This window comes from Rhinolophus sinicus, chromosome 16 (genome assembly GCF_057876585.1).
Source record: "Rhinolophus sinicus isolate RSI-liver-muscle chromosome 16, RSI-T2T, whole genome shotgun sequence".
Taxonomy (NCBI): Eukaryota; Metazoa; Chordata; class Mammalia; order Chiroptera; family Rhinolophidae; genus Rhinolophus; species Rhinolophus sinicus.
Window position 1 is genome coordinate 135,973,979 of NC_142516.1, and position 19,946 is coordinate 135,993,924.

Consider the following 19,946-nt stretch of genomic DNA (forward strand, 5'->3'; position numbering starts at 1 on the left):
ACTGGGGTGGGGTGGAGGGGGCAGCTTCAGAGAGTGAGACTAGGAAGGCCTCTTGGAGGAGGTGGCCTTTGGGTTGAGGCCTAAAAGGGGAGGTGGATCAGCCATGCCAGGGCCTGAGGGGAAAGCATTCCAGGCAAAGGGAAAGTAAGGGCAAACAGAGGTCCTGAGGGAGGAATAAACTTGACTTCAAGGAAATAGAAGGTCTCACTCAGCTCACTCCTGCCACTTCATCTCCCATCATCTTTTGAAGCTGGCTTCATGCCTGTCACTTCTCTGAAACCATTATTTGTAAGCTCACCCGTGATCTCCTGCTTGCCATCCAGTGGCCCGTTTTGTCCTCGTCATACTTAACCTTGATGGAACAGCTGCAGTGTCGCAACCCCTCCTCACCGGTGGCCTCCCTGCTGCTCCCTCCTGCCTTTCTCTGTGCTTCTCTCATTGCCAGAGACCTCCCGGTCTCCTTTGAGGATCTACACACTCTGCACCCTCGGGGTTGGGATAGCCCACGTCTGCATCCTGGGCTCCCTCTTCTCATTCTGCAGTCTTCCTGGCTGGTCTGACCCGCACCCACAGCTTCATTTTATTATAGGCTGGGGGCGCCTTACTCTGTCTAAAAAAGGCCTGTCTGCTGAGGTGCAGACCTCCTCGTGCTGCTCCTCAAATTAGCACATCCAAAGCTTAACGTGAAACCCCTTTCTCACCTGTAACTAGGGTCACACTAATTTCTTCTTCGCCCTCACCTGCCATCCTATTTCTAAGCAAGTTCTCTCGAGCTCTTTCCACTTCTCATCAGCTCTCCTGCCTTATCATTTCTTGCTGAATCATTATGGTTCTTTCCTTGCTCTCTGATCTCATTCCCTGTCATCCATCCACGCTTCACATCACTGAGAGGTAATGGTGCTGGAATGATCTCCTCTGTCCCCTGTTAAACACCTACCACGCTCCCCCAGCTCCGGGGCAGTTTGCTCTCTAGGACAGTTTGGCTGTGGGCCGGTGTGGTGCTCTACCTGACTTTCCAGCTCCAGCTCCCACCTCTCTCCCACACCCACCTTCTGCACCCCATCCTTGCTGAACTGGCTCAAGTTTGCCAAACGTAACAGGTTGGTTTTTGTTTGTTTTGTTTTCTCGGTATCTTTCCTTGTGCTGTTATCTTCCTGGAGAATGCCCTCTCGCTGTTGTAGTTTTGGCAGACACCCACTCAGTCTTCAGTGCTGCTGACATATCTTCAAGATCAAACTGTCCTCACCCTCCAGCAGGTGGAGACGCCCTCCTCTCTCTTCCCTTACACCTTGGGCAGACTCTCTTAGGCAGTTCTCATATTATTGATGCCTTTTTGTTTACCTTCCTGCCTTGCTCTATAGAATGTGAATTCTGAAAGCACAGTGATTTTTATCATGTTCATCTTTATCTCTGTAATATAAAACACAATCCACGGTAAGTAATAGCCACAAGAAAAATCAATAAGGACAAAAAAAACCCATGTCAAGTGAATAGGAGTCGTGTGAGGTTGGAGGGTCGCCTGGTGAGGAGCCCAGCCCACTGCTGCTCAGGAATCATAACGCCTCACACCCTCCTTTTTGTTCAGTACTGAAAGCTTTCATGGAGTGATAGGTAAGTTATAGTTTTGTGGGGGGGAAAATGGCTCTGAAAAGAAAGTCGACAGCTAGTACTAGTGATGTAATAAGGAGGAACTCTAAGTGAGTGAGGGTCTTCTCTTAGAAATTTGTGATTGAGAAACAAGTATTGAATTAGTCTGCCTGGATCTATGGCATAAATAAATATACACCAAATGCAAAAAGTAGAAATAAGTAAAGGTGACTCGTGAATTGTTTCAGCAAGGACATCAGTCCGTGTAACCATTTTTTATCAAATTAAAGAAAGGTTTAGTGGAAGTTGGCAATGGTGATAAATTTGAGTCAGGACGTGTCCAGAAGCTTCTATGAACTGATGCACTTTGATGCAGGAGAAAGCTGCATACAGACATTTCTATAGCCCAGCAGATGAGGAAAAGCTTTAAAGTGGTTACTTTGTTTTTGTGTTTTTTTTAATGGAAAGAAATTATGGACATTATAGCACGTGAGCATTTGGGGATTCATGGCAATCTTAGGACATCACTTTCACAAATGTCAATGTCTACTACTGTGTTTCCCCGAAAATAAGTCCTAGCATGATTTTTCAGGATGACATCCCCTGACCATTAAACCCTAATGCATTTTTTGGAGCAAAAATTAATATAAGACCCGATCATATTTTCGGGGAAACACCATTCTTTCTCTAAAAAAATAGAGCTGAGAACGGATGGCACTGTAATGAAGTCTCATTTATCTCATGTGGTCTGGGAATGAGATATTCCACCTGAACAGAATTTTCTAGATAACTGAAACAGCAAAATAGTAAAATTACTATTTTGGAGTAAAATCTTTCTCAGTATTTCTCTGCTTCTCTTCTTGAACAGAGTTAAGAAGAATGTGCTCTTGGAGTATAACAGAGTAAATAAGTATGTACTCTTACAGTGATGTCTTCAAAGGCAATTTACATGGGTGGAGTGTTTTTTCTTTATATTAAATGATCTCAGATATTTAAATTTCTTTTAAAAATAATGTTTTGCCTCCTCCTCTGCTGACAGGAGGTGACCTGTCACTATTTACTACTGTCAGTATTTCTGTCTGTTATAGACTTTTTTTTCCTATATACTCTTTTTTTTCTTGTTAGAAATTTTTATTTTTCATGATAATTCCCCCTTTCAAAATTTACTAATTTAATGTGTTACAGACTATCAATTCAGATGATTGTTATTTAACAATTGTTACTATTGTGTGTTAAAGTAAAAGAAAAGCGCTAAGGGTGGATGTGAGGATTATCTGTGGTTAAATGAGCTAAGAGCAGTGGTCTTTACTACAGACTTTCTATCGTGTATTTTGACTTCTGTTTTTCATGTTCCTGCTTCTTTTCTATGCTCCGAGTTACTCATGTTGCATATGAAAGGGAGTAAACCCTTACACAGAGGGTATGTTCTAGTCGTTCATTAACACGTTTGGTGAACACAGGAAAATCACAACTTCTCTGTGTCTCAGTTTGCTCATCTGTAAAATGGGAAGAATGATTGCTAAAGTCCTTTCATGTTCTCATGTACCACAAAAGCAGGTCAGCAGAGAAGAATTTGAAAGCTCTCAGGCCGAAGTGTCTGGAGGATTGAACAATCACTTTGGATTGAGAGTGTCGTGGAATCTTCCCAAAGGAGGAGGGTCAGATTTAGAAGGGGTGGAAGGAGGAAAGGTAGAATGGTGGGAAAGTATCTCGACAAAGGCCTTTTCAGAGGAGAGCAATTATTGTGGTAAAATACACATAACATAAAATTTACAATTTTAACCATTTTTATGTATACAGTTCTGTAGGATAAAGTACATTCACATTGTTGTGTAACCGTCACTACTACCCATTTCTAGAACTTTTTTTATCATGTCAAACAGAAACTCTGTACCCATTATACATTAAGGCCCCATTCCCTGCTCCCTCAGCCCCTGGTAACCACCAGTCTACTTTCTATCTCTATGAACTTGGCTATTCTATGTACCTCATGTAAGTGGAATCCTATAACATTTGTCCTCGTGTGACTGGCACTTAGCATGTTTTCAAGGTTCATCCATGTTGTAGCATATATCAGGATTTTATGCCTTTTTAAGGCTGAGTAATATTCCATTGTATATATCTACTATGTTTTGTTTATGCATTCATCTTTTGATGGAGGATTGAGGTTGTTTCCATATTTTGGCTACTGCAAATAATGCTGCATGAACATGTATGTACAAGTCCTTATTTGAGTCTCCGTTTGCATTTCTTTTGGGTATACATCCAGAAGTGGAAATGCTGGATCATATGATAATTCTATGTTTAACTTTTTGAGAAACTGCCACTGTTTTCCACAGCAGCGGCACCATTTACATTCCTGACCAGCATTGTAGGAGCATTCCCGTTTCTCCTGGGGGAAAAGTAGTTGTATGTGCTCAGTGTAAATCAGCTTGACTAGAGCCCAGATTTCACATGAGGCAGAAGCAAGACCTGCAATTAGGACAGTAGATTGGGGCCAGATTATGGAGGGTCTTAAAGCCTGGCCATGGTATTGATACTTTATTCTGTAGGCTTTGGGAAGCTGGTGAGGGCTCCCGAGCTAGCGGGAAAGCAGGATTAAAGCAGTACTGCTAAGGGTCACAGGGTATCTGCAGGATGGATTGGGCCCTGGAGGTGGGACATGGGTCAGCAGAAGACTGCAGTTATCCGACTAGGAGACCTAGCTCCATGTTGGAAGTAGGAAAGGCAGGGATGAAAGTGGAGGCACTTCTGGGCTCAGCAGTGCAGCGCTGGCCACAACCTGTGTCCACACATACTGAGTGAGGGTGAGGATGTGAGGGTAAAGAGTGGTACCTCCTTGACCCTCGGCATCATGATTTGTGAGGTCTTACGTTGAAGACAGTATGTAGAGTGGACAACTGCATCTGGTTAGCTCCCTGTCTCCCAAAGGAATAGACATTTGCAGCAAGCAGATCATGGAGCCGTATCTTGGCTACCTGAAGGTGTCCCCACCTAGTTGGTCATCCTAGGCCCTGGCCCCCTTGAGGAGGGTAAGACGAACGTTAGGATGCCTGCCCAGAGAGCGGAAACACAAAACTCAAAGTAAGTATGGAAAGAAGAGAAAAGAGGATGCCAGTTAGGGTGTCTAAACCAAAGTGTAAGCCAGCTTCAAAGTTCCTATTTTGATCTTTGATTTGCACAGTGCCTAAAAATAATACCATCCTATAAAACATTACAAGGAAGGTGTTTGTGTGGCTGATTTGCTTTGCATTTGCTTGTGCCTGCCAGCTTACAGGCTGGAAGCCATTCCTGCCTCAGCATGCTTCACCCCCCTTTCTGTCAGTCCTTTTGTGTTTCTACCATGAAAGGTTTCCAGGAGGCACAGGGTCCGTTTAAGTTGTTGTCCTTTGTGTTAGAAGAAGACAGAGTGCTGTGTGTGTGCAGGTGTGGGAGCATGTGCCTGTGGGTGTGGTGCGCGGATGGCTGGGTGTGGGTTTTAGTGGACATAGGTTGCAAGAGAGTTTTAAATAATTTACTTAAAATAGATGGAATGAAGGGATCTAAAATCAGATTTCTAAGACATAATTAATTTAATTAGGCAGAGGATGGGGAAATATGCTAAAAAGTTGCATAACAGCTGTTTCAAGGCATAGGATGTGGAGACAATGAGAAAGCAGCAGAAATTGTGGTGTATGCATCGGCCTGGGTGTCCTGGCCTTCCTGACAGTAAGGATGCCATGCCTGGGAACCTAACAAAGGCTGCTCCCTGTCACACTGGGCTGATGACGCCTGCTCCACAGAGATAGCTATTCTTACGTGGTTATAAGAATCATTATTAATAAGAATGATAACATTCTCTGGGCTCCTGATAAATACATGTCCATCTCTTGAGATGGCTTTGTGTATATTTCCATCTGTGTTTTCAAATCGATGGATTTAGATTTTAAAAACTTAATGATGCTTATCTTGGTGCTGTGAAAGAAAATGACTCCCTTGGAAAAAAAAACAATCCCCAGCCCACGTACATTTTTATCTGCACGTTAAACTGTCAGCAGCCATTTCCATGTTTATTGCTGCGCGGAGAGGGTATGCTTGCTGACTCTGAATAACAGAAACTTGACAAGGTGCAGCCAAGGACCCCAGCAGGCCTATTTCGGTTGGTCAGATAATGCTGTTACCAAATGCGACTCCTTTGTGACTCAGCACAACCTTATGTGGACGCTGGGCGTTGGTGGTTTAACCCCGCTGCTGCTGTAAACACATTAGAGGTGGGGAAGAGCCTGTTTCCTCAATGAGTACTAGTTGCCTGAAAGAATTAACAGGCTTTGAAGGGAACCACTTCACATTTTCACACACATCCTTTGAGCTTCTTAAGAAATGAACCCCCTCCTTTCTTCTATGAATGGCCCCTGCAGGGACTCTGAATTTTGTTCCAACACGAGCTCAGCAAAACTTCTGTCAACTTCCCTGACTTTGAGGGCTGTTGAGCAGTATGCCCTGTCACCCAGGGAAGTGATGAGGCTTCAGAGGAGGACTTGGTCCTTGTAACTCTCTCCTTCAAGCCCTTCAATCATCCGTGCCCACTGCCAGCGGCTGGCTCATTTTGAATCTCTAGGCAGGCCCGTGAGACAGCAGTGAGAAATGACACTGTGAAAATTTGCAGTACCAATCTCCTCTTTGTGGCACCTGAAGGAGATCCAAACTGAACAGGATCAAAGAAGCTGTCAAACCGGGGCTATAGGATGAAGAGCTCCTGTGAGGTAAAGAGCAGAGAAAAGAACTTGGCAGTGTTTGTAAAGAAGACCTGTAGTTCCCACACAAGAGGAGGGAGGATGAGGAAAAAAAGAGAAGTGGTTTGTGAGACACCTCAGAAAGTGTATCTGACTATAGGCAGATATTTCCCCTGGAAATTTACTTTTGTAGCTTCTCAAAGACTGGGAGGTGCATTCCAGCTAACCTGGGGATTAAAAGGAAGGAAGAGACATGGGATAGAAAACATGGCAGACCAGAGATAAGAGATGAGGACGTTTATCTGGTGATTTGTTGAATTTTATGGGTTTTTTTTTTTTTTTTTTTTTTTGGTTCTGATTATAGAAAAAACACCAACAATAACTGGTGCTACAGGGAAGGCATTAGAGCATAAGTGCCTGAGGATTGTGTAGGGAAGTTCTGTCGGGTCACGTCCTCGGGAGGCTCACCCTGAGAGTTGAGCTGAGATGCTGGGTCACATCTTCAACCTGACAAGTGACAGTGTGTGGCGTTTCAGTAACAGTGCCATGGAGTATAGCACAGTTTGGAGTCATAAATAGACTAGTCTGGCTGTGAGGCGCTGAGCTCTGCTGCTTCTCAGAGGCAGGAAGGTGATATGAAATTAAATAAAATGTGTGCCTGCTACTGTGCTGGGTATTTTATGTGTTTTCCTCTTTAATGCTTCCGGAAGCTTCCAGAGGGCTACATGACCCATGGGACTGGCCCTGAATAGATTAGTATAGACAGGTCATCTGAAATGGCTATAATTTCTATGATAATTTTGACACATTTTTTAAATTAAATAAATGTAATAATTATAATGATTATTTAATCATATTGCAGAAAATGTATATAATAGCAGAAAAGAAAAAATATATAACTCGACTCCACATCACCAGTCTTATTTTGACATATTTTCTTATAGTCCTTTCTTTGATGCCTCTAAATACAGTTTTGTACCCAATGTTACAAACTTTTCCCCATGTTTTTATGAAGTCTTCATAGCTGTGATTTTTAAATGAATGGTACTTTGATTTCTTTCGGAATTTTAAAGTGGGAGCGTTTGGAGTTTTCTAATAATTATTAGTTGTAGGGATTTAATCTTAATTCAATTTTTTTAAAAAAGGCTTTTTGTGCTAGATCTTAGCTATTAAAACCCTCAGCAGACAAGGCTAATTATTTTTTCAACTGATCAATTCAATCTTTATTCTCATTTTTATTTTTTTCTCTTTTAATAACATTTTTAATGAGAAATTAAATGGAGCTACATATACAAATGTTTCATTAATCATTGGAAAACTATGTTTTTGTTGTTGTTAAGGCTAATTTTTACAACTCTCTCTTCTTGCGTTTCTGTTAACAGGGATTTACCGCACAGAAAAGGATAAAGGCACTTTGTATGAGCTCACGTTCAAAGGGGACCACAAGCACGAATTCAGACGACTTGTCTTGTTTCGACCCTTTGGACCTATCATGAAAGTAAAAAATGAAAAACTCAACATGGCCAACATGCTTATCAACGTTATTGTGCCACTGGCAAAGAGGGTGGACAAGTTCCGACAGTTCATGCAGAATTTCAGGTCTGTTTGTTGTACCTGTTTATCTTCCCCAATGTGCTGTGTGTTAAATGCTGATATCATTTCCCGTCATCTCTCTCATTTCCCGGGGCCAAGTACAAAGGCCCCTTTCTCTTCTTGTTTAACTCTGTTTTCTTCATATAAAGTTTATCACTTGCGTTTGCCTTTCCCTAAAGCAATTAGAAAGCTGCCAGATAAGCACATTTACCTTCAGAAGTGAAAAGTAGGAAGGACTGGCTTTTCCTCAGGACCTGCATAGATGGCCTCCTGCCTGCTGTGTTCAGTTTTAATTGAGTTTGGGCTCAGGTTTGAGGACAGTAGGGGCCGTGCTATTTCATCAGTGGACTGGGTCGTCCCCCAGATTGTCAGAGGTGAGCGCCCACGTGGCCAGGGACTTGTGCTAGAGGATGTACTCCCTCAACTCTGGACTGGCTTCGTTTGCTGTCCTGCTCTAGCAGCAGCTGGAGTGGATTGAATCCGAATGTATTTTTTTATTTTAACCCATGTCTCTTCAGATATTAAATTAAGAATTGTGCCAAGAAGTTTCCAAGCACTCGTTTTTGTAGCTACTCAAAAAAACTAAGTAGGGTTTTATTTTCAGATGCAGTAATGTAGTTGTTATTTTAGTATGTGTGTCTTTAAGCTCTTGTGCAATGTTGGATCTTATAAGCTATTATGGCTAATATTCACTTACTGGTTGAGGTTAATCAGCTAACTTGCTTAGATAGCTGGTTTTAAAGATAGAAAGTCATATGCGTCTAATTATAAATCTTGGAAGATTGAACTTATTTTTAATTTTTTATCATTGAATTCACATTATTAAAAGCCAGGAATGTGCAGTGTAAGGGTGTAGTTGATACTTCTCAAAATTCTGGATAACAAACATACTCTTTTTAAAATGTTTACATTTGAAGAGTAACCCTTTTCTAATTAAATTTTAAGGTCAGGATCCAGTAGTCTTAGAAGAGACCTTTGGAACTCATTTGGTCTAATTCTCCCTTAGTTCAGAATCCCTTGATAGCATTCCTGATACACAGTTCTCTATGGTGTGTGTGTGTGTGTTGTGTGTGTGGTGTGTGCGTGTACTAGATAACTACCTCCTTCACAAGGTAGGCTGCCTCTATGTTGACCAGCTCTAGACAGAAAGCCCACTTTTATTATGACCTGATGTCCACCGCCCTGAAATTTCTACCCAAGTTGTCTAGTTCCAGCCTCTGAAGAAATGACTGAACACATCCATTTTCTTTTAAACATCATAGCCTTTCAAGTATGTGAAGAAAGGGAGCACAACTCCCTTTGTCTTTTCTGTTCCAGGTTCAGGAGTTGTGCCCTTAGTGGTGATATCATGCAGAATAGGGTAGGCCAGTCTTTCCATTTGTTCCCAGTTTGTAGAATACCCCTGTGGATACAATCACTTGACTGTAGGCTGTATTCTTCTGGCTCCAGTATTGAAGTGTCTGTGTCACTTTGGCTTCTCTCAGCCTTTCTCTGATGTTGCTATGTTCTCTCTCTGTCTTCTCTTTGGAATGGCAGAGTGCCACTGGTGGATTAAGCAGTACATCCTAAGAGGGATGGAGCCTGTGGTTGCCACTGGGCATTAAGTCAAATCATTACTCCAAGCAGCTGGTGTGCCCATTTCTAGGACTAGTTTATAGTAAGTTCCTTTGGCTGGGAGGCTGCCCAGAGCTTGCCAGATTAAGGGCCCTGAGATTTGCTTCAGCACGTAGGCCAGTCTCTGAGTGTGTTTGGCTTGGTAAGGTGGTGCTTGCCCTTAAGGAATGTCTGCTCAGTGAAGGGCCAAGTTCTCTGCATGGGACTCTGGGGCCTGGAATAGCAGGATTCTCTTCAGTATAGATGACTGGCCATTTATTGTCTTACTATCATGAGGATTGCAAATAATTAACAATAGGAATAAAACTAGAAGGGAAATATTGGTGAAAAAAGTAAATCTAGTAGCTTACAAGTCTCCAAAATTGAGATGGTGAAATGATGTTTTAAAAACAAACAAAAATCCTGGGGCCTTTTTCTTGACTTTCACTCTTGGGATTGTTGCCCATAGGCAGGGGAGGGTGGGTGGGGAGACTTGTTGGTGGGTGGGCTGTTTAGAGGGCCTGTGTGTGTGTTGGGCACTTGACTAAATGGAAGGCTAAGAAGACGAGTTGGAAATGCAGTGTTTGCCTTCAGGGAGAGTAGGATCGAGTCATACGTACAGAGCTAGAAGCTACAGCAGAAAGAGACATGAGGGACAGTGGGACATAAGCAAGTCTTCCCATGACAAGATGTTTGAGCAGAAGGCTGAGTGGGGAGTTTGTTCTGTAGTCTAGGGGATTTTGAGTGTGTTGAGGTATCTGAAAAAAATGAGATGAGAGAGAATACTCAAACCTGAGGGTGTTTAATTCTATGTCAGAATTCAGTAAAAGTGGCATTTCAAATCAGCCAGCAGAGAATGGACTGCTCAGTGCCTGGCTTTAGCACAACTAACCAAACAAAGCAGAAAAGGTTTAACTCTTACTTCACACCAAACCCAAAGTAAATGCTGGTCAATTAAATATTTAAGTGCAATTAATATGACCATAAAAAGTATTGGGAGAAAATATAAGGGGCTATTTATTAAATATTTGATGTTGTGGTTATGAAGTCCCATCCAACCCAAGGTTGGAAACTGCTAACTGTGGTTGGCATTGAAGATGGCACAATGAGTGATTTTTATTTCCTTCTTTCAGATTCTCTCTATTTTGTAAGTTTCTATATAGTTAACATATATTTTATGTTTCATTAAATATTCAACGAAAGTTATTTTGGGCTTTTATAATTTAAACATGACTTTTTAGTTTGTAAAAGTGATATATAGATATTAAAAGATATTTAAACAATATACAACACACCAAGGAATCAATTATTTAAAAATTCACTATTGGCCCTGCTTCCCCAAATTAACCATTTTTAATATTAATTGAACACCATTCTCGGCACCGTTCTTTGTATATATGAAGATAGAAGAATAACTTGCTAGCTAGGAATAATTTACTATCACATGAGATATACTATATGTTCTATTTTTAAGTTAAAAATTAAAATTTATTTTACTTAAATGTGTAAAAGATAATCTGACATATAACCGAAGAAATTGCTGATCTTTAAGAAAATGTTTCTCTGCTGTAAGAGATACTAGTTCCTAAGAGAGCCCTCTGAAGTTAAAAAAGTGATTTTCCAAAACCGAAAAGATTGGAATTATTATGTATTTTTACTGCACATTTTAATTTCAGATTGGATTGATTGAAACATTGCAATAAGAGGAGGAAATCAACATGGTTATACTTTCTCTCCCTGCTACGTCTCATCTTCCAATTTTGTTAACTATCTATTATTTTTACCCTGTCATGGTTTGGAACCTTTACATCCTGTTTTGCACCACAGTTCCTATATTAAAGAGGATTTAGTGTGTTTATTAGCTGTCCTCCCACCACAGCTTGTTCATTCGTAAAGTCTTGGTTGGCTAGACTTCATGGTCAAGAAATTATTTCATGAAGGGTCTTAAGTGCTTGAGAATAGAATGTCTACTTATTATCTTTATAGTTTAAGTATAACTTTGCCAGACATAGGAGACTCTTTCCTTAAGACTCTGTAGACATTCTTCATGGATCTAATGATACCATGGAGAAGTGTTAGGACAACTTGATTTTTGTCAGCCCTGAAAATGACTTACTTTAACTTTTGCTTAATGCCCGAAAAAGTCCTTTGTTAGTCTTGAATTATAATAACTTCATCAGGATATGTCTCATCTGAGTGTCTAGTCTCTCTCAGATTTTCCTGTAATTCAGTTTTCTTTTTAGTTATGCGGATTCTTTCATTTCAGGGAGCTTTTATGGGTGTTCTAATATTGGGTATTTAAATATTCACCGTATTTTTTGATCACACCTCATATTTCTGCTTTGTTGGGTTCTCTGCTTTTCAGACACTATTGTATATTCTTAGGTCTTCTCCACTTATTAGCTTCTCTATTTTTTAAGGCCTTTCTCTTTTATCTGCTTTCACATAAGACTTTCCTTTACATGATGAATTTGGTTTTCACATGTTTCTATTCTGTGCCTTGCTATTTTTATTTTATTATAATACTTCTGTTTGCTTTGTTTACCAATGTATTCTTCTGAGCACAGAATGTGCCTGTTAACCTTCATCTGTTGTTTTCGTCATTTCCTCTTTGAACCTTTTTTTTTTTTTATTAAATTCACATTTTTTTAAAGAAAGTGTGAAACACTTTTTGTAAGACATTTTCTTCTGTTTGAGTTCTATTTTCTTTCAGACTATGTTTTCATTGGCTTTTTGAACACTATTGCTTTCTTAATTCTCTCTCCCTTTAATTTTGTTGTTACTCTTAAAATGTGGTAGTTATGATGTTTCTCTTTATCCTTTTTCTGCATTGCATACAGACGGCCACCCAGACTGTTTGCTCTGACGTAGGGGCAGATTCTCCTTGGCTACCTCCACGTCTTGACTGAGAACTGTTTGTGTCCGACTCCTAGCTATATTCTGAGGACAGGGTATTTATTGTTCTAGTCACTTCATTTGTAGTCTGAAGGAATGGGTAGCGGTGAGAAAGAACTCAGCTGAGGCTTTGTGCAGCCGTTGTCGGAGGTTCCCAATTCCTGTGGCTCTTCTGAGCCTTGGAATGGATCTGTGAGCTGTACCAAGCTCATTCTCCCTAGTTGTGGGTGGATCTTTTCCCTGAGGGGCAGAGTATTTTGCTCTCAGAACAGGCCATCGGTTAAGGCCTGAGGCCTGGAACATCCAAGAGACTCAGCCCTATTTATTTACTTCTATTACCTCATTTACCTGCTGTCTTCAGAGGCTCTTTCCAAAACTCCCACAAGTGGAAAAGAGGAAAAGAGATAAGGTTTTGGCCTTCTATTTAATGGTGTGCGTGTGTCATGGGGGGACATATGTAAAGTACTGCTTCCAGCTGTCAGCGTCTCTCATCCCTTCCCCTCTTCCCACTCTTATGAGGGATGTTGGCTAATGATGATCTTTTATCCTTTGGTTCTGCCAAGTCCTCCTCTTGCAGAAGTTAGTTCACAAAACACAATTAGGTTAGTTCTACCTTCCTTCTCTATTTTCTACATGATGTGGAGAGACCAAATACTCTGCTGCGGCTCTTCCTGTACTGAGATCCCAAAGTAGGAGTTGGGGTTCCTGCCTCTCCCCAGACCAGCCATTCCCCTGGGCTGCCTTCTCGCCACCCAGCTGCTTCTCCAGCTCCTCTTCTGGAGGACGTTGCTGGAGCTGGGAGCTCCGTGAGGCTAGAATAGAATCCTTCATTTCTTTCTTTGGCATCCTCTTTGTGATGTTTAAGACAGAAGATTATGTCCCTTTTACTGGTCAAGACTTTTGCTGTTTCCCACTATTTTGGGTACATGGTTTGTGATGGTCACTATTTGAAATTGATTTAATGGAAACATCCTTCCAGTGTGTCTCCTTTAAAATGTAAACCACCCAGCTATTACTGCAGTTATTCCATCCTGCCTTACATTATAGCTCTTCAACTGTCCATTCCTTCTAATACACTGTAAAGTCCCTGAGGCAGGTAGGGTGACCAGTTGTCCCAGTTTGCTTGGGACTGAGGGATTTCCTGGGAAGTGGACTTTCAGGGCTAAGACCTGGAGAATCCCAGGCAAACTGGATGGTTGGGGCCCCAACAGGGACCATAAATGATGATTCTTTTAAAATCTTACTCCAACAAGAATAATACATTGCAAACAAAGTTGTCTCCAGGGATCTAGGCAGCTTGTGTCCATGTACAAATAATTATACCAAAATACAGACACCTTCATGTACACGGTCACCCACATACACACTCTTTCTCACATACGTTTGGGAGAGAGTCTAGTGAGAATTCTTTTGAAAAATACAAAAATGACGAGGTAATTCAGGCAGGTAGTGATGTTTTCATGGAACTTCTCAAGGGCAGAAATATTATATATCTTACTCATTTTTTAAGATCTCCTGGTAGAGTATCTGGCACCTGGTGTGTTAGTTTGGTTAGTGTTTGCTGAATGAAGGAAGGAATAAATGAATCAATGGAATGGGCCCCTGGAGGTGGACCTCACACAGATTCTGCTTTGCCTTTTTGGGAAGTCTCAGCTGCTGAATGAAAAGTAAAGGTCCAAGGTGTCTGTTTTATTCCTTGGAAACAGGAAGTGCTTTTTTACGACGCCAGCAAAGATGTTACTAGAAAAACGAAAACCCTTTTTATTCAGGCTCCACAATGACTTTCTCCTGATTCTGGGATGGATTTTTTCCAACAGCACACACAATTTTAAAGCACGGTTTTTTGGGTGCTTGGCACTGTGTGTGTGTACTTTTATTCTGTCCTGGCAAAGGAAGTTAAAGCATTATCTTGCAAGTTTGCAGAAGGGATCTTTTATGTACCGAGAATTTTATTGTCGGTGGGTGGTGATTCAGTCAGCAGGGACCGGGGCTGTGAGGGAGCTCTCAGTTTTGAAGCACGTTGTCACATCCCGGGCGTCTGTTTCTGGTCCTTTGCCTGTTTCTAAGAGCTCTGCCATCAGTCTGGGTTTCAGAGGTAGCTCTTACCTTACTTCCACAGGAAGTAAACAGAATTCTCAAAGCCATACCTGTGACCAGGGTGACCCCAGTGTGCCTCTTGCCCAGGGTCAATGTAATTTTTCCTGATTTTTCTTCCACCAGGAATTCTCGTCTTCCTCCTCTCTACCGTTTTAAACCCCGCCCATCCTTCAAGGCCCCCGCCATTGTAGCCCACAGGGTTTGCCGTTTTTCTGAATTCTCTCTACTTTTTATCAGTGCCATGAGGTGTCCTTATTTTATTTGAGCTTATTTTATTTTGTTCCTTACATAAGATTTTTTTTGAGAACAGGAACCATGCCTTCTATTTCTTTGGATTTCTCCCAGCCACCTCAGCTAGATAGTCACCCCTTTTCAGTGTCATAAATTGGCCTCTGCCAATTTCTGAGAAGCTATGATGTGGATTGTGGTCTGGGCATTAAAGAAAGTAGCTAACACAGGGACAAAAGGAATAAAATGGAAGGATATGCAGCATATTAATATATCACAAAATATCATCCCACTAGTAGAATCTTTCCATTAACTTGCTTCCAGAAAACTGTTAAAATTATGTGTACACACATACGTGTATGCATAAATACATATTTACATACACGTATATTTGCACACATACATTCACATACACATATCTCCACATACATTCGCACACATATGACACATCTATATATGAAGTAAACCCTCAGCAGAGGATCTTACTAGGTTAGCTAGGTGTAACCATTGAGAGAACAGGTCATGGGCAAATAATAGGTAAGCTTTGGTGGGGAATGCAGTTCTAGATAGCCGTGAGCCAGAGGCCTGGCCCTGAGAGGGCTGTCGGGGCCCTAGAACATCAAGTGCCAGGTACCTGGGACGGTCAGAGTTCCACAGAGGAGAAATGGAGAACTAGTAACAGTAATTGTGTCTGCGTGGGAAGGTGAGACACAGCAACTGTGCCTCCTCTCTTTTCATTGCTTCAGACAGTCATGCCACCAGGTGTTACCAAGGGTTTCTAGAGTCGTAAACAAAAGAATGTCTTTTTGCCTGTGCTCATTCAGGCTTTAAGACTATTTGTCTTTGGCACACGCAAGAAAAGCCATAGACAAGGATTCTGGTCTCACCCTCTCTGGGCTTTAGCTTTCTCACCTGTAAAATGGAATTTATGTCTTCTATATTTCGTAGACTTCTTATGGCAGAGAAAGGTCGGATCCAGTGCCCTTTCCATGACACTGGATGGCCCCAGTGGGCTAGGCCTATGGCAGATTGGACTTACGGCCTCTTGCATCTGAGTTTTCATTTACCAGATCTACACATTTAAATTTCATTGTTTTCTTGGTAAAATCAATACAAATACAGGTAACTGTGACGGTCAGCCATAAATGTCTCACTGTCCTATCTCTGCACTCAGTTTTCTTCAAGACCCTTTTGTACTTTACAAAACAGGCATTTGTTTGGGCCTTGCCTGTTACTGTGCAAATAGCTCCAGACATACGTGTCTTTTGTTTTCTAGGGAGACATGTATCCAGCAGGATGGGAGAATTCATCTAACCGTTGTTTACTTTGGGAAAGAAGAAATGAATGAGGTCAAAGGAATACTTGAAAACACTTCCAAGTAAGTACGTTGTGGAGCCGTAATCGGGAGGCATGGTAACTGAGCTTGTACGCATCCAAGCCTGAAACTTCTGCTTTCGTTTTAGTTTCTTTAATACTGTGGGTGAACTAGGGGATTGGTTGGTCTCTGTCCGCGTGTAGGGGGAATTCTGCACCCTCCCTGCCTGACACTAGTCCTCGCTGTGCAGTGTGTTGATTTTAGGATAAACTGCCATGAGCAGCAAGGGTGGGAAGCACCGGCTTTTTTGGGCTTCCATGTGACTGGATGTCATCATTCTCAGAACTGCAGATGCGGGGCTTTTATGTTGCAGAATGGGAATTAGGGAAGGCACAGCTGTGCAGTGAGCTCTATCTCAGCCACAGCTTGTAAGGCTCAGAGTGATATCCATACTTGGATCTCATCCACTTAGCAAATGGTCTCACTCTTCTGATTTTTCATTCCTTGTGCATTTTGAGAGATTGGGGTGGAGCCAGAGTGATGGTTGGGGCAGGATCTTTGATGAACTGTACTCAGTTGAACAGAAAAAAATTTTTTTTTAAATTAAAGTTTTTTGGGGTGACAATTGTTAGTCAAGTTACATAGATTTCAGGTGTACAATTCTGTAATACATTATCTATATTTCACATTGTGTGCTCACCACCCAGAGTCAGTTCTCTTTCCCTCACTATATATTAGACCCCGTTTACCTTCTTCTAGATGCCTCCTCCCCCCTTACCCTCTGGTAATCCCTAAACTATTGTCTGTGTCTATGAGTTTTTATTCCTTCATTTATTTGTCTTGTTCTGTTGTTGTTTTCAGTTTTATATACCGCATATCAATGAAATCATATGGTTCTCTACTTTTTCTATCTGACTTATTTCTCTTAGCATTATAATCTCAAGATCCATCCACATTGTCACAAATGGTCCTATTTCATCTTTTCTTACCACCGAATAGTATTCCATTGTGTATATATACCACAACTTCTTTATCCATTCATCTATCGAAGGACATTTTGATTGTTTCCATGTCTTGGCCACCGTAAATAAAGCTGCAATGAACATTGGAACACATGTCTTTATGGATAAATGTTTTCAGATTTTTTGGGGTAGATACCCAGGAGAGGGATTGCTGGGTCATATGGTAATTCTATTCTTAATTTTTTGAGGAATCTCCACACTGCCTTCCATAGTGGCTGCACCAATTTGCATTCCCACGAACAGTGTATGAGGGTTTCTTTTTCTCCACAGCCTCTCCAACACTTGTTACTATTTGTCTTATTGATGATAGCCATTCTAACTGGGGTGAGGTGATATCTCATTGTGGTTTTTATTTGCATTTCTTTGATGATTAGTGATGTTGAGCATTTTTTCATACATTTATTTCCCATTTGTATGTCCTCTTTGGAGAAATGTCTCTTCAGGTCCTCTGCCCATTTTTCAGTTGGGTTGTTTTTCTGTTGTTGAGTTGTATATTTTGGATATTAGCCCCTTATCGGAGGCACTGTTTGCAAAAATCTTCTCCCATTCAGTTGGTTGCCTTTTTATTTTGTTGATGGTTTCTTTTGCTGTGCAGAAGCTTTTAAGTTTGATATAGCCCCATTCATTTATTTTAGCTTTTACTTCCCTGGCCTTGGGAGTCAAACTCATAAAATGCTCTTTGAACCCAAGGTCCATAAGTTTAGTACCTATGTTTTCTTCTATGCAGTTTATTGTTTCAGGTCTTATGCTTAGGTCTTTGATCCATTTGGAATTAATTTTGGTACAAGGTGACAGATAGCAGTCCGGTTTCATTCTTTTGCATGTAGCTTTCCAATTCTCCCAGCACCATTTATTGAAAAAGCTGTCTTTTCTCCATTGTATGTTTTTTGCTTTTTTTGTCAAAAATTATCTGTCCATATTTATGTGGGTTTATTTCTGGGTTCTCAATTCTATCCCATTGGTCTGTGTGTCTGTTTTTCTGCCAATACCATGCTGTTTTGATTATTGTTGCCCTGTAGTACAAGCTGAAATAAGGGAGTGTGATACCTCCGGCATTGTTCTTTTTTCTTAGGATTGCTTTGGGTATTCCATACAAATATGGTTCCATACAAATCTGATGATTTTTTTGTTCTATTTCTTTAAAAAATGACTATGGGATTTTGATGGGGATTGCATTAAATCTGTACATTGCTTTGGGTAATATGGCCATTTTAACAATGTTGATTCTTCAAATCCATGAGCACGGAATGTCTTTCCATTTCTTTGTGTCTTCTTCAGTTTCTTTGAAAAATGTCTTATAGTTTTCAGCATATAGGTCTTTCACATCCTTGGTTAAGTTTATTCCTAGGTATTTTATTCTTTTTGTTGCAATTGCAAAAGGAATTTTTTTTTTCTTTTTCTGAGATTTCATTGTTAGTATATAGGATTGCAGTGGACTTTTGTACGTTGATTTTGTAGCCGGCAACTTTACTGTGTTCGTTAATTGTTTCTAATAGCTTTTTGGTGGAGTTTTCTATATATAGCATCATAGCATCATTTCATCTGCAAAGAGTGACAATTTAATTTCTTCATTCCCAATTTGGATGCCTCTTATTTCTTTCTCTTGCCTGATTGCTCTGGCAAGGACTTCCTACACTATGTTGAAAAGCAGAGGTGATAGGGGACAGCCCTGTTGTGTTCCTCAACATAGAGCAAAGGGCTTCAGTTTTTCACCATTAATTATGATATTAGCTGAGGGCTTGTCATATATGGCCTTTATTATGTTAAGGTATTTTCCTTCTATACCTATTTTGTTAAGTGTTTTAATCATAAATGGATGTTGTATCTTCCCAAATGCTTTTTGTGCATCAATTGATATAATCATATGATTTTTGTCCTTTATTTTGTTTACATGATGTATCACATTGATGGATTTGAGGATGATGAACCATCCTTGTGCCCCGGGGATGAACCCCACTTGGTCGTGATGAATAATCTTTTTAATACATTGTTGTATTCTGTTTGCTAGAATTTTGCTTAGGATTTTTGCATCTGTATTCATCAGATATATTGGTCTGTAGTTTTCTCTTTTTGTGTTGTCCTTACCAGGTTTTGGTATCAGTGTAATGTTGGCCTCATAAAATGAGTTAGGGAGTACTGTCTCTTCTTCAATTTTTTGGAAGAGTGAACAGAAAATATTTAAAAACTTTAGACTTAAGGTTTTGTATTTATACCTTGTTGATTGGTTGCATGGGGGAATAAATATATTCAAAAGCAGCAGAGATGGATTTCTTTTCCTACCACAATAAGTATACAAGTATTTATTTAGTAAGTAAATATCTATGGTGTTTTCTACTAGTGAGGAAGCTGGAATGGTACCGGCATGCTCCCCTCTGCTTGCTATGGAGGTTTGCAGGGTTTCAGTCAAGTAACTGGGGAGGTAGTTTCTCGGTAAGTGAAGGTTTGGAGGGCTGTCAATAATACTCAGTGGCAGAAATAGTCTGAATAGGTCCGTACGGTCTAAATATAAACAGGGCCTCTGTTTTGAGCTTCTGGTAAATGGTAATAGGACGATAGTCAGTCAAAGGAGAAGATTCCAAGATTGAGTGTGCTTTCTGCATTTAGTTTGATGCTTTTTTACTAATTTTGTATTAATGGGCACATGATCAGAATACTAATTACAATTATTCAAACATTCTGAAGCAGTCCGCTGGCCAAATTTCGTCCATCACTTGTTTTTGTAAACAAAATTTTCTTGGAATGTGGGCACGCTCATTTGTTTACATATTGTTTATGGCTGCTTTTGTGGTGTAACTTCAGAGTTGGATAGTTGTGACAGAGACTGTATGAGTCACAAAGACTAAACTTTACTGTCTGGTCCTTTACAGAAAAAGTTTGCTGACCTCTGTTCTCAGTCAATAAGGA

General features: G+C 40.6%; 1 protein-coding gene across 10 annotated transcripts in view; it reads left to right on the forward strand.

The window, feature by feature from the left end:
- Positions 1–19,946, forward strand: part of CSGALNACT1 (chondroitin sulfate N-acetylgalactosaminyltransferase 1) — a 299,127-nt gene that overhangs the window by 251,157 nt on the left and 28,024 nt on the right. For all 10 annotated transcript variants that reach the window (XM_019742117.3, XM_074329587.2, XM_074329583.2 and 7 more), the window contains 2 exons: positions 7,682–7,898; positions 15,982–16,083. In XM_019742117.3, the coding sequence (XP_019597676.2) occupies positions 7,682–7,898; positions 15,982–16,083 (319 nt within the window). The remainder of the gene's footprint in view (positions 1–7,681; positions 7,899–15,981; positions 16,084–19,946) is intronic.